This window comes from Pseudorasbora parva, chromosome 4 (genome assembly GCF_024679245.1).
Source record: "Pseudorasbora parva isolate DD20220531a chromosome 4, ASM2467924v1, whole genome shotgun sequence".
NCBI classification, from domain to species: domain Eukaryota; kingdom Metazoa; phylum Chordata; class Actinopteri; order Cypriniformes; family Gobionidae; genus Pseudorasbora; species Pseudorasbora parva.
Genome location: NC_090175.1, coordinates 39,119,310 through 39,134,943, shown reverse-complemented (window position 1 = coordinate 39,134,943; position 15,634 = coordinate 39,119,310). Strand labels below are relative to the sequence as shown.

At 38.5% G+C, this 15,634-nt stretch overlaps 2 protein-coding genes across 3 annotated transcripts; both read right to left on the bottom strand.

The window, feature by feature from the left end:
• Positions 1-4,872: 4,872 nt before the first annotated feature.
• Positions 4,873-6,498, bottom strand: fgfbp1b (fibroblast growth factor binding protein 1b). Of its 2 annotated transcripts, none has more exons than XM_067442753.1 (2): positions 6,350-6,498; positions 4,873-6,235 (listed from the first exon to the last, which is right to left on the bottom strand). In XM_067442753.1, the coding sequence occupies exon 2, from the start codon at positions 6,223-6,225 to the stop codon at positions 5,599-5,601; it is 627 nt and encodes a 208-aa protein (XP_067298854.1). In that variant the 5' UTR covers positions 6,226-6,235; positions 6,350-6,498; the 3' UTR covers positions 4,873-5,598. The 2 variants fall into 2 exon arrangements, with proteins under 2 accessions (XP_067298854.1, XP_067298855.1); XM_067442754.1 differs by having other exon boundaries at positions 4,873-6,248; positions 6,350-6,402.
• Positions 6,499-14,032: 7,534 nt separating this feature from the next.
• fgfbp2b (fibroblast growth factor binding protein 2b) lies at positions 14,033-15,473 on the bottom strand. The gene is made up of 2 exons (XM_067442752.1): positions 14,690-15,473; positions 14,033-14,074 (listed from the first exon to the last, which is right to left on the bottom strand). Exon 1 carries the CDS (start codon positions 15,471-15,473, stop codon positions 14,706-14,708), a length of 768 nt encoding a protein of 255 aa, XP_067298853.1. The 3' UTR covers positions 14,033-14,074; positions 14,690-14,705.
• Between the last annotated feature and the right edge of the window lie 161 nt (positions 15,474-15,634).

The following is a 15,634-nucleotide window of genomic DNA, read 5'->3' as shown; positions in this document are numbered from 1 at the left end:
CTATGTATATTTTATCAATTATATAATTACTTTGGCTTATGCCTTCTAAGTTCTATCTTGGACAGAAAGTCAAATCTTTATCATATTCAAAGATTATGCACTTGTAGATCAAATCTTCTAGCTAAATATAAAAAATTCAATAAAATAAAAAATGAAATCAATATGCCAAAATCAAGTCCCGGCCCACAATTGTTCTTGTTTGAGAAGCCATTTTATCCGGATATACATGGGAAGAACTTCCAGAGCTCAATTTCATGCCGGCTTTAAAATAAAATTTAATATAGCCTGCAAGTCAAGTCATTATATAAAAAGTCAATAGGAAGTTAATGTGTAGAAGATGATGTGCTTTCCAAATATCCCTTTTTCAATTTAGTGCTGTAAACCTGTGCTGTTTATGGTGTCTGCTCCTCACGAGCACATCTGCCGTCTTACACATGTTCATGTTCACACATGCACCACAGCACACACGCTCTACCACCCGGATTTGAGGATTTGTCACAAAATGGACATACATGTTAAGTTTTTTTGTGTGTCTGTCTGAGTGGCCATGGGAAACTAGAATGAAAGAAAAAGTATTGTTGCTTGAGGAAATGTCATGGGTGAGAAGAATGAGTTTCATTATGGGTTTAGTTATATAATGATTTAGGTAATCAGAGTAGAGGCTGGAAATTATCCTCTATGCTTTGCCATTGTAATAGCATTCTTGGCAGTAATGCGGTGTGTGTGTGTGTGTGTGTGTGTGTGTGTGTGTGTGTGTGTGTGTGTGTGTGTGTGTGTGTGTGTGTGTGTGTGTGTGTGTGTGTGTGTGTGTGTGCGCGCGCGCGTGTGTGCGCGTGTGCGCGTGTGTGCGTGTGTGTTGTTTTCATGTATTCACACATAGATGTCTTGTCCTTGGAAATATGTGTGTTTTAAATGCTTGGATGGGTGGTCAGATTCAGTTTAGTATTTAATCTGATATTTTTTTTATGTGTACATTGCATTTTATCTTAAGGATCAAGGATCGGCTTTTTCATAAAATCAGAATGAATCAAGTTAGATTTTTTTAAAATTGTAAAATACCAGTTTACACTAATGCATTACAGTTTCAATATGTTTAATACTTTTCTATGGTGATATGACGTCTAATGGCAATCTCCTGTGTAAGAAACACTTAAGATTACATATTAACCATCAGCAAGGAGTCAAATAATGAATGCACAAATAAGTGAGAAAGTTTTAATTTGTCTCTAAAACAAATGTACATACATTATAGACTTAAACCCTTGCCTTTTTGACCCCAAAGGATGATTTGTCACATGTGTTGATATGCTGTCATATAATTGGAGCGTATCATTTTAATCTCACAAATCATGGTCATATGATTCTGGTCAAGGTTCCCCTTGACAGGAAAAGAAAGTTTGTAAAGATATATTTCAGAAAATACTCGCAGATGTGAAAACTAGAATGTACACTACTGTTCAAAAGTTTGGGGTCAGTAAAATTTAAAATAATTTGGTAATAATAATAACAACAAATACCTACTTTTATTCATGAAGAATTAATTAAACTGATCAAAATTGACAAAGGAACCACTACATATGGAGAATTATTCAGATTACAAGGGCTCACCTGAAAGGGGCATACCATGAGTAATGTGCCTGGTAGGGAATTCCTGGGTGTATCCCAGCCCACAGCTCAACAGATGTCTGCCAATGACGCACCGCTCGACAGAACTGAATAGGCTACAGTGCCTCTGGTAGTGTGAGCTTTGAGCTCTACATGAAAAGGTATGCCTTGGGCTTGGAAAGAAAGATGAATGGCGTCCCACTACTATGGGGCATTCTTTGTTTGGAGAAAGCCTTCCCCTTCTGCTGACCTCCAAAACAGACAAAATCAGATCAGATCTTCTCAAGGTATGCGTGCAGCCTAGATATTTCGGCAAAGTGCTAATAATCTCGGCTGGAGGGACAGGCTCTATTGCATCCTTCTTTAAAAACGACTGAAATCTTTGCCTGCAGGCGGCAGCACTCTCTGGACGGGCGGTCCAGGACGATTCCGTCAAGTGGCAGCGTACACTCCACCTGAGGAACCTCCACGTACCCCCTGGCTGCCTCATCATCAAAGGTGGGGCCTGTGGGGCCGACTTGTGAGCTCTTCATGCATTTCTGGGAAGAAAGAAAGTGGGGCGAAGAAATCAATCATCAAACCACGAATGCTCAGCACAGGGTGAATGAATGAATGAATGAATGAATGAATGAATGAATGAATGAATGAATGAATGAATGAATGAATGAATGAATGAATGAATGAATGAATGAATGAATGAATGAATGAATGAATGAGGCATTTATATATTGCTTTCATATGTATTAGTACTGTACACCCAAAGCTCTTTACACTCAGGACAGGGATCTCTCCTCATCCACCACCAGTGTGCAGCCACTTGGACGATGCAAGGGCAGCCCCAGTAGAATGGCGCCAGTGCGTTCACACAGCAGCAATGGGTGATAGAGCCAATTCAATGGGGATTATAAGGAGGCCATGATTGGTATTTGGTCAGGACAAGAAGTGCCATTGCATTTTTAATAACCACTGATACCCCTTTTCCACCAAGGCCGTGCTGGTTCGGAGCCAGAGCCTAGTTTCAAATCGGCTCTTTATCGTTCCACACCCAAAGCACCAGCTCCGCACCAAGAAAAGGGGTTCTTAAGTAGCATCTAAACTTTGCTGGGCTAGAAGTAAGAACCGTTTGTGTCAGCGGCTGGGGTGTGTGTGTGTGTGTGGGGGGGGGGTTATCAAGCTAACAGCTCCTCGATTGTTATCTCCATCTATACAAATCATGGCGGGCTGCTTGAATGCATTGGATTCGCGGTGTTTTGATGCCAATGTATGAACATAAAGCCATGAGCCATTGTTGATGGAAGGCTTGTTCGAGATGCGCAAACCGATCTCCCTATGACATCAAAGTAAAGCGAGAGCACACGACTCCTTATGCATTTGAATTGTAAATGCGGTAAGCCTGGAGTGTTTGTGTTTCCCAGTACCGTGCTAGCATTGCTGAGAAAGATGAGACGTATACAGTGACGCAAGACCAGGCTCTGTGGTGGCTCAGCCTGTGGAAAGACAAACCGGTTTTTAAAGGCTCGTCAGTCGAACCAACTTAGATCTGGAACTAGCACTGGCTCTATAGCACCCTTTTCATTCTGGTGGAAAAGGGGTAAGAGAGTCAGGACCTTGGTTTAACATATCATCCGAAGGACGGATTTCACTCCAGACCGTTGCTCGTGGAGGACTTGGCAAGCATAACCAGCAACTTTGCATCAAGATCAACAAGATATTTGCTTATTGAAGTGCCTAATACACTGTAAAAAAAGTTGTTTTTTGTTGGTTTAACTTTAAAAAGTAAGTAACCTGGTTGCCTTTAAATTTTGAGTTTGTTGAACTTAAAAATCTGAGTTGATACAATGAAGGAACTTGGTTTAATAAATAGAAAATCTAAATATTATTTGTATCTGAGCCACATAAATTTTTTTATAAATTATGAAAATAGCCTAATTTGGCATGTTTCACTTCGTCATCACTTAAAACACACACATTACCCAATATGCTTACAAAATCTTTTAATAATATTTGAATAAAGGTTGTCAATTCTCAAAAATGTTCATTGTATTAACTCACATTTTTAATTTCAATGACCTCAAAATTTGAAGCCGACCAGTTAACTTATTTTTTACATACTTTTTCAGAGCCGCTGAAATGCAACACAAGAATCCAAAAAACTCAGAGGTGAATGGAGAGAGAAGCACAGACACATCCTCTCAACACTGAAGAATAAATCTGAATGAATGGATGCAGGCCTCTCCTTTAAACCCATATGACGGAGGGTGGGATGCAAATTCCTCTCACTAATTCTCATTGGCATTTTCTGAAGTATTGGGGCTCCCAAGTGCGAACCCTCGTGCATCTCATTAGACACAACGTCGAAGTTGAGCAACAGAAAGGGAATTTTTAATTTAAATTTTAATGAAATTTAACATTATTATTGTTGTTTTTTTTACTACATTTGTTTTTGAAAGAGACTTTATACTGACCCCAAACTTTTGAACGGTGCTGTGCTATTACCAAAATAGCAGCAGAAAGAAATTTGAAACTCAAATTTGAAAAATGTTGAGATTTTAGGTTTTATTGGAAATTTCCATGATGTTTATATTATATTTCCTAACCCTAATCCTGCCTCGAAACCCAAACACAGAAAATGTTCTGCATTTTTACATTTTCAAAAAACATCTCTTAGTATGATTTATAAGCTGTTTTCCTTGTGGGGACATTTTGGGTCAACATAAGGTAAACAGCTTATAAATCATTAACAAGTATTTAGAATAGATATTACCATATTTGCAGGTGCATTTTATCCCCATAACCTATAGGTTTACCAGAATCACGCGTGTTGGGTTTCATGTTTTATGGGAATTTTCCACAGATATAATGGTCTTATAACTGTATTATGTCCCCTAACCCTATAGCAATACCCCTAAACTTACCCATGAAAGAAAACTTTATGCATTTTTTACATTTTCAAAAACATCACTTTTTATAAGTTGTTTTCCACATGGGGACCAAAACATGTCCCCACAAAGACATTATGTCCCCATAAGGAACAATAAAGCTGAACCACACTTTTTACCAGATGTCACACACAGACACCTATTTGGAATCTGTGGTTTTATTAGGATAACATTTGTTCTCCAGTCTCATCACTTGTTATTATGTTTGAGTTAAACTGTCCAAATAAACATCTTTTCTTATTTTTGTTAACCGTATTATCTTGTGGCCATATCACAGGAGCAAGGTATCTCTCAAGACAGATAAATATAAAAGATTTATTTTGCATGTCATAAATACAGTCACAATAAAACTGGTGGAATGAAGTAGAATGACAAAAATAACACATTTTATGGAAGTGTACCATATTTGGATATAAGTACAAGATGTCTATGTAAATGATGTTGATGATGAAGCATGATCCAAATTATTTATATTAAAGCACAAAATCATGTTCGGGTCCATCTTGCCCTTTGTCAGGATGTAAATGCATGGAATTATATAAAATAACTGATTTATGATAATCATGAAATGAATACCAGCAACAAAATGCCACAGGGGGCATTCTGTGTTAAGGGGTTATTGTGCCTCAATGGTCTATTTAAACTTTTCACTTCAAAATAAAAAATCTTCCCACAAATCTATGTTGCCTAAATCCCCCAGTATTCCCCTTTAATAAATACAAATATAAACTTAGAATAATCTAATGTAATATAAATACACTCATCGCTATGATACTTTTAGATTAAATGTCAACATTAAAAACGGTATGCATTCAGTATGACATTTAGTGCTATGGTCAAAGCAAAAAGTAAATGTTGGAACCGTCCTCATCCAGGGGGCATCCCCATTGTCAAAATCAGTATACAGTGCGCTTTTCTGTGTTTGCAATAAAAACAGTGATGTTTTACATCTGAAATCGTGATTATCAGTAGTAGCCTACAACAAAAGTACCAACAAACGTATACATACACACGTAAACAGGGGGAAAACAGCTTTCAGTAAAATCGCGCGCTCTCAGCAGTCCCCGCTCTGGATCATAGTAAAGAGAAACGCGCATAGACTCGCCCAGGAATCTCCGCACTTCTCTTTGGCGATCTGACTGTGGTCAATGCGCTCTGTGCATTGGCGCTTATTGTCCGGGAGCGTTGTCTTCGTGGTTACCGGTGTCTTCTCTGTCTTGGGTTTTTTTGGTTGTGACGTACCGGTGAGTTTGAAATGCGCATCCAGTGGCGCGCGCTTACACATACCCGTCCGGATCAGTGCGCGAGGATCCGCGCAAAGTGTCTTCTGCTTTTGAAGCGATCTGGCGATCTGTTCCCAGTAGCCCTTGGAATTAGACCTATATTCGGTGCATGTCGCAGGCTTGGCAGTGTACCGACAGGTAAATCTATCCCCGTTTCTAGGTCTACATGTAACGGTCATGGTGTATATGTCCTCTCCACGCACCGACCACGAACACCGCGCCTTGTCCTTAGTTGCGCACACTCCTTTCAGTACCGCAACGTTATCATCGCCTCGACTCTCCTGTCTCCTTCGTTTCCCTTTCTCTCCCCCAATGCTTTCAGCAGTGAAGATGAGCTGTGAAAGACACGCGAGGAACAGCAGGAGCGCGAGAGTCCCACGAAGAGATTTTTCCTTCATTTCAAACGACCTAAAACATATTACTTATGAGATGAAATACAATAAAATGTCCTTGTTACATTTATAATGATGCAATAGGCTTATAGTAAATAGGTTTACATGTACATCAAAAAATTGATCTTACCAAAAAAAACAGTTACGAGGACTTACGAGGTGTGATGATAAGGGTTCCCTGACTAGTTCACGTCCAAAATGAACTCACGCGTGGTATTTATACGTTGAGTGACACACCCACTTACTACAGGACGATCAGATTCTCTCACGCATGAGACAAACCCTTTAATGCTTTCCTGCACACATGCATGAATACACTGCTTGCGTCATTCATATATTTGCATTTTTAGAGGGGGCTGAACTAAAAGATATTAGGCTACTACTTGTCCTCGGGTGTTTTATATATATTATTATAAAGGATTATTAGGAACACCATACTGTGTTTGACCCCCTTTCGCCTTCAGAACTGCCTTAATTTTACGTGGCATTGATTCAACAAGGTGCTGAAAGCATTTCTTTAGAAATGTTAGCCCATATTAGGTTTGATTGCAGTTGATCCAGGGCATGAAGCTCCCGTTCCACCACATCCTAAAGATGCTCTATTGGATTGAGATCTGGTGACTGTGGGGGCCATTTTAGAACAGTGAACTCCTTGTCATGTTCAAGAAACCAATTTGAAATGCTCGACCTTTGTGACATGGTGCATTATCCTGCTTAAAGTGGCCATCAGAGGATGGGTACATGGTGGTCATAAAGGGATGGACATGGTCAGAAACAATGCTTAGGTAGGCCGTGGCTTTTAAACAATGCCCAATTGGCACTAAGGGGCCTAAAGTGTGTTGTGCAAATTGTAGCCTCTTTTTCCTATTTGTAGTGGAGATGAGTGGTACCCGGTGGGGTCTTCTGCTGTTGTAGCCCATCCACCGGTTGTGCGTGTTGTGGCTTCACAAATGCTTTGCTGCATACCTCGGTTGTAACGAGTGGTTATTTCAGTCAAAGATGCTCTTCTATCAGATTGAATCAGTCGGCCCATTCTCCTCTGACCTCTATCATTCACAGGGCATTTTTGCCCACAGGACTGCTGGATATTGGATGATTTTTCCCTTTTCACACCATTCTTTGTAAACCCTAGAAATGATTGTGTGTGAAAATCCAAGTAACTGAGCAGTTTGTGAAATACTCAGACCGGCCTGCCTGGCATCAACAATCATGCCAACTCAAAATTGCTTAAATCACCTTTCTTTCCCATTCTGACATTCAATTTGGAGATTGCATTGAGAAATTGAACAGGTGTTCCTAATAATCCTTTAGGTGAGTGTATATATATATATATATATATATATATATATATATATATATATATATATATATATATATATATATATATATATATATATATATATATATATATATATATATATATATATATATATATATATATATATTTAGCCCTTTGAGATTTTGTTTAATATAAAGTGCATTATAAATAAAATGTATTATTATTATTATTATTATTATTATTATTATATATATATATACATATATACATAAAAGTACACTGTGGTCATGTAAAACTTAGGGCATCCAAGCAGCTGGTTCCCTGGGGCCTTGCCAGATCATAACCTGTTCCTGAATTCCATGAAACAGTGGTTAGACATGTTGTATTGTGCTGAATATAGGGGTGCTGTTTCAGTTATAAAATTAGGTCACAAAGACACAATCACAGGGACCCCTCACCCCCATCACATGAGTGCACACTTACAATGACCCGCTAACAAAACATGCTTACATACCAGAACAAAGTGCATGACCATACTACCATGCCTTTCCTCTTTCTATGAGAGTGCTTTAACTCTACATTCACATTGCCTTTTTGCATCCACATCTTGTCTGCACACAATTAGTGTAAAACGAGTGTTGGACCAACAACAGTAGAAGCTACTTCCTGTTTGTTTTTTTTTGTTGGTTTTTTTTGCATCTGTAGGAATTTGTGGGATGCCCACTGGAGTTTAATGAATTGAGGCCACTCTTGAGGGGCAGATGAATAGAATAAGGATACAGAGAGACAAAAAGCAGGACAAAGAGTTTAAGATTGAATTGTTTTGTGTTTTGTTGTATTTTCAGGCCCTTCAGGTCTTTACATTTAGTCTTTACATGTGTTAAAACCATTATCATTAACTAAAAATAAAATCATTTAATAAAACACACTTGCAAAAATTATCTGAAATAAAATACATTTTATTTAATAATTTCAATTTTCATTTAGTACTAAAATAACCTTAAATTAACACTAAAATAAAAATGATTAAATTATATAAACATATTTAAAATGAAAACAGAGAATGTAAAATAAAAACAAAAATAATAACTAATAATTATAACAGTATATTTTTGATACTAAAATAGTATCTTTAATGTAAAGTCTTTACATTCATGTTTTACATGGAATATGCTTAAGTTAAATTGCTTAAATTATGAAGAATGAGTCATCAATGAAATTCCAGTTTCTTTGTGCATTCATTTTTCATTACTTATTTACCAAGAGATCAAAAGAAGAATTTTTACAACAAGGTAATTCTCTGTTGTTATAGGCAAGCTAACTCAGATCAGTGTTAGTTATCAGGAAATGTAATGATGATCTCACACACACACACACACACACACACACACACACACACACACACACACACACACACACACACACACACACACACACACACACACACACACACACACACACACACACACACACACACACACACACACACACACACACACACACACACACTCACATTGTTAATGTGCGCTAAATGTGTGCCAGATAACTTGAGTGTGATGGTTTTACTGATAATGTTTGGAAGAACTAAGCGCATGAGCTCATCTTCACATGACTTCACAAAATCTGCTTATTGATTTTCTGTCCATTATTCCACCACAACCTATTTTACAGGAAGGAATGGGCTGTGTTAAAGGGATAGTTCACCCAAAAATTTTAATTTGACACCCTCAAGTCATCCTAGGTATATATGAAATTCTTCTTTCAGATGAATACAATCTGAGTTATATTAAAAAATGTCCTGGCTCTTCCAAGCTTTATAAATGGCACTGAATGGCTGTTTCGGTTTTGAAGACCATAGAAGTGCATCTATCCATCATAAAAGTAATCCATACGGTTCTGGGGGGTTAATAAAGGCCTTCCGAAACGAATCAAAGTGATGCATTTGTATTAGAAAAAATATCCATATTTAAAACTTTACAAACTGTAATCTCTAACTTCCGCTAAATGTAGTACGCACATTCACGAGAGCACTAGAACTTATAGACGTAGCATACGATTTGGTAACGAACGCAGAAGCGCAGAGGATAAAACAAAACAAAACTTGGTTCTCGTGAGAACTATTCTCACTGAAATGCTAGAAATGAAAGTTTGTAAAGTTTTAAATATGGATATTTTCCACACAAACACATCGCTTTACTTCAGAAGATCTTTATTAACCCCCCGGTGCCGTATGGATTATTTTTATGATGGTTAGATGCACTTTTATGGACTTCAAAACAAAAGTAACCATTCAGTGCCTTAATAAAACTTTGAAGAGCTATATAGGACATTATTATAATATAACTATAATGACTTGAGGGGACTAAATCATGGGCAAATGTACATTTTTGGGTGAACTGTGCCTTTAAAGCATTGTTACCCATGGTGTATGATGAAGGGGTACCAGATTCAAGGTGTATTCTGAAATTTGTTTTGTTAAACAGAAAATATATGGTTTCACTAATAATATATTGAAAATTCTAAATGACGTATTGTAGTATATTATGAATTAATAGGACTATTGTTTGGTCAGTGAAGTGGTCTCACCATGGGGATTTTAAAGGGAATTAAATGGGAATTATTTCATTAATTACTCACCCTCATGTCGTTGGACACCCGTAACACCTTCGTTCTAGCCTAGAAATCTAGACGCACCCTAGTGGCAGCAAATTTAATCTGCCTGCAAGTGTCGTCTAGGAACTCTCAATACCCTTCTGAGCTGTATTCCTCACAATCTGGACGGGCCAATCACATCGTGTAAACAGTAGTGTCGGCGGGCGGGGCCATAATGACGACAGCCGTGTTGCGTTTGCGTGCTTCTAGTAAACACAGAAACTGGTGAACGGCGGCGGTCTTTCGAATCAGCTTTGACTGCGATTCTGGAAGACTTGGAGTTAAGCTTTTCTCTGAGAAAAGAACAAAGAACGGCACTGAAGTCATTCTTAAAAAGGGAAAATGTGTTCGGAGTTTAGCCGACCGGATACGGTGAATGTTAAATCTATCAGCGAGCTCTGCTTCACCTTCGTTGCTCTGGTTGGTTGTAGCGCTATCCTATCGCGTGCAGAGGGAGTTTGAAAGACAACCGTTTATCCCGCCCCTCGGATTGAGCCCTGTCTATGGTGACTTTCCAGACCAAACATCTTGATGTGGGTCTGGCTTGTCAGGCTACCTTCGTTCATCTTCGGAACACTTATGAAGATATTTTTGTTGAAAGCTGATGGCTGAGAAAGGCTGCAGAAAGGCCTCCATTGGCATTCAGTACATTTCCACTGACCCACTCACAAGACTTTTGATTTGTTTTTGCGCACAAAAACTATTCTCGTGACTTGGTAAAATTATTGTACAGCCACTGTAGTGAGATGGAATTTATAATGAAGTTTTTAGTGCCTTTATGGGTCTTGTGAGTGGGAATGTACTGAATGCCAATGGAGGCCTATCTGAAGCCTTTCTCAGCCATCAGCTTTCAACAAAAATATCTTAATTTGTGTTCCAAAGATGAACAAAGGTGTTACAGGTGTCCAACAACATGAGTGTGAGTAATTAATGAGATAATTTTCATTTTTGGGTGAACTAACCCTTTAAAGTCGGCATTAAAAGGAAGCTGCGATAGTCTTTTCTTCTCTGTATATCAGCATGAAATGGCTTCTCAAAGAAGACAAAATGTAGGAAGGGAATTGTTTTGTCTATCGGGAATTGATTAGATCGTTGGATGGTTGTGGGTTTGCTATTGCGGTGATCTCATGAGTGATAGATTGTCCCGCCCTCTTGACAGTAAACACATCATCAGAGAAGGGAAGAGAAGTGGTTGTAGGATGGAGGGGAAGTTATTTTGATTAAAGGTTATAAGGGCAAATATAAATTGTGCAAAAATCATTTATAATCAATACTCTAATATTCCATTAATAAAAATAATTGTTCATTTGGAATTCAATGTGACTTTAAGGCAGACAAAACTGTGCAAAATTGACATACAGCATGAGTTACGTTGACAGGTGTGTCATCTTCCATCTGAGCAACATATTCAAAACATAGCAGCTCAGGGATCTTAAAGGATATGAGCTTTTTGTAATGCAAATGTTAGCTGTCTGCTAATATAAAAAAGCTGTCTGTAGATTGGCATGGCAATGTGACATTTAGGCCCAATCCAATGTCTACCCCTTAACAACACACTTTCTCGATTCTCTTTTGTTTGGAGGGGAATGGGGGAAGAAACAGATAGCCCTTCAAACAAAGATTTTTCGGGACAATCCTTCAAAAGAAGTGATATGAGAAATTTCCCTGCAACAGAGTGGCAACAGCTGCCCAAACAAACAAGGAGATTATTTTTTGGCAGGATTTTAACACAGATAATAATTTGTTTTATGTTACATGCAATCTTGTGTTCATATTTGCCGTACACTCTAAAAAATGCTGGGTTAAAAACAACCCAAGTTGGGTTGAAACTGCACCAACCCAACAATTGGGTTGTTTTAACCCAATGGTTGAGTTGTTCTTACCCAGCCATTAGGTTGTCTTAAGCAACATTTAACCCAACCACTGGGTTAAAACAACTCAACCATTGGGTTAAAACAACCCAATTGTTGGGTTGGTGCATTTTCAACCCAACTTGGGTTGTTTTAAACCCAGCATTTTTTAGAGTGTAGGAGTTAGCGACGTTGTATAATGACAAGTAACCGTTTAGTAGTGGTGTCACATTTCTTTGGGGAATCTTTTCACCTCTACCCCTTGCCACTCGGTTTCAAGGGGCAAGGGAAATAGTTAGGTAAAGGGGGATAAAATAGAATTGGGATTGAGCCTTAGAAATTCCGGACTGTCTTTGTAGCCCTAGGGTTTAAATTGTGGCATGTTAACATGACCCCATTAGCCCCTGCTATAGATATGTCTAATCAATCTCCTGGAGGGCCACTGTCCTGCAGAAGTTTAGCTCCAGCTTGCCTCTACACACCTGCATGGAAGTTTCTAGAATGCCTAATTGGTTAGCCTGTCCAGGTGTGTTTAAATGCCGAGCCGGACAGTAACGGCGTACATTTACTTGAGTACAATACTAAAGTACAATTTTGAGGGATTTGTACTTTACTCGAGTATCATTTTTGGGCAGTACTCATGACTTTACTCAAGTACATTTGAGAGGTAAATATTGTACTCTTTACTCCACTACATTTCTATCCATAACCATAAGTATCCGTTACTTAGATAGACTACTTAGAAGAATGTTGCTAACCAAACAGTTTTAGTTTTCATTGACTTTGTATAGTAGCCAACATTCTTTAAAATATAATTTTGTGTTCAGCAGAAGCAAGAAAGTCATACAGAGTTAAAATATACATAATAAGCAAAAAATTTGGACTGTCCCTTTAATTACACTATTCTGCTTTAAAGCACTTTTCTACATTCACTGTAATACAGAAAAATCTGAATTCGGATATATAAATATATAGATATTTTTTACAGGCAACATTTAAATAAATTGCTAATATTTTATTATGCTTCACAGAGCCTTTTGGAGGCCTTTTAAAAGCATTCAATTTATTTCCAAAATGCTGCCACTTGGCCTTTGATGACACCGTTAAGGACAGTCAATAATACAAGGTTTGTGATTGTGACTGTGAGTGTTCTTGTGATGCCATTGGTCTTCATTCTTATGATGCAATGTTTCCGCTGCTCGAGTCATTAGTAAGCTCTTGAGATTGGCTCAAATTACTCTGTTTGACCGAGTAACTGCCAGTCAGATGAATGGCAAAGGTAACAGATTTCCTTCCTGTGAAACAACCATTCATCACATTGCTTTTGTAACCGCATTATTTGAGTCTTTTTAAATTACATTACATTGCCCCCTAGTGTTCTGACAACATTCATTCTTGCTTCACCCCTCTATTTTTTTGTGTTCTAAAAATTCGGATCTATTTGAATTGTTCGATTTTTAGTAATATGTTTTGTAATATGTATTTATTTAGGTCAATTTATGTATTATAATTTTTATTAGAATCACATTAGATCAGCACCAGATCCCCCCCCCTCAAAATAATTTAGTTGTAACTTTTTTTTTTTTGCTGAGATTACAGAGACTATTTCAAAATTCTTAGATTCTGATTTACATGTCATTCTTCAGACTGTATTGTGAAAAATATATCCTAACATTTTTTTCTCATGATATCTACTGTACACTCTTAAAAATAAAAATAGAGGAAGGAACCAGTTCCATGAATGTTAATGGTTCATAAGCGTACCTTTAGTTTTAAGAGTGTATTGCACTCTGTGTCCAGATATGAAAGTAAGCAAGCATAAAAAATAAAAAACTGTAGCATACACAGCCGTTTAAGAAATATGTTTTTATTAAACAACAGCCCATGCACTGATACATAGAAAAACACACATAAGCACACAAGTGCGGTCATAATTACATTAACACACACACACACACACACACACACACACACACACACACACACACACACACACACACACACACACACACACACACACCCACACACGTCCCTGGGGAAAACACTTGGCCGGTGGTCAGATCTGAAAGTCTACCTAGAGAGAGCAGATAGGGGATAAAAAGATGAAAATATGAACAGAAATGTATAAAAATGTATAATTACTTCACCCAAAAATGTAATTGGGTAATAGAGGTGTAACATAAATATGTTGGTCAAATTTGGTTAGGAACACAGTTAAAAAAAAATCAGGCCCCAATTGAAAATTTTCTAGTGACTGATAACATCTAATTTTTTTAGTCGGACAAATTGAATTTCCGTAAAGTAAACTGCATCATTTTACAGAAGTTAAATTTGTCCAACTGAAAAATGTAGATGTGATCAGTCACTAGAACACTAGAAGACATCAAGTGTTGTAAGCAGCAGTTGATATTTTATTGAGTTAGCTTTGTGCTTGGCTAACCCTCTTTCTGTTTACTTTCCACTTCTGTTGCAGTTTTTCACACTTAAAAGCTTTTGAATCAAAGAATTGTATTTGCTGTTCATACATTTTTATAAAATGCCTGCAGTTTGTGCATCAGTGATTTAGTTGCTTAAAGGTAGTTTATTTACAGATACAGTTTTACATCATACAGTTAATAGCTTTTTTAGGGTTTCTGTATACAGTCCTACAAGCATCGACTAGTAACTTACAATGAAACCATGTGCTTACCAAAGGGGGTGATGAATTAATTCTGAAACCAGCTAATGAAGTATTCACAGACGCCCTGGAGACTTTTCCAGCAGTATTCCTCTGCCATCTTGGATGCTTGACTCTCCTCTGCTACTGTGGGTCTCACTGTGATGGTCTTTGTAGATTTTCGCTGTAGCTTGGGAACGCCAGATTTGGCTGGTTTGGAGGCTGGTTTGGCTGGTTGTTGGGGTTTTGGCTGCTGCTTGTGGCTGGGAGGTTTGGTAGGGGTGATGCTGCTCTTGACCTGCTGCTGTTGCTTTTGCTGGTTCTGAGAAGTCTGGGTAGGTTTTGGAACAGAGATTTTGGGCCAAGAGGTATGGAACACCATTTGGACCTCATCCGAAGCAGAGCGGCACATCTGCGGCTTGTAGACCCGTGGTCCCTGGCAGGCGTTTTGGAGCTTCCTCATGTCCCACATGATCTGAGTGAAGAAGTGCCGTGGGTTGCTGTTGTATGGTCTGCAGAAGTTAGGTTTGCCTAGGAAATCGCACCAGTACGACTTGCCCTTGCTCTTGCAGGAGACACGCAGCTTGGTGAAGTTGGTCTGGCCTGAGATCACCATGGCGCAGGAATCTTTTGCTTTGGTTTGGAAACGAATGGGCTCATCCCAGATGCTTCCTTTCGGCTGCGGCTGCTGTCGGCTGTGTTGTGTGTTTTCGATGTGGTTGATGCTGTTCCCCTGGTTACTGCTGTTCTGAGCCTGAGCGTTGATGGCCCAAATGAAGCAGACCAGAAGGACAGCAGCACTGCATATGGCTCTCATGATGGAAGTGTAGACGGGACTGAGCAGAAGGTGCAGGCCAGCTTTATAAATACAAGTCCCACAAAGGGGTCTTTGAGCAGGGCAGAACGCACACATCCATCCAGACTGGGGGGCCTCTAGTCTCCAGTCTGGAGCTGCCTGAAAGAACTAATTGTAGCAAT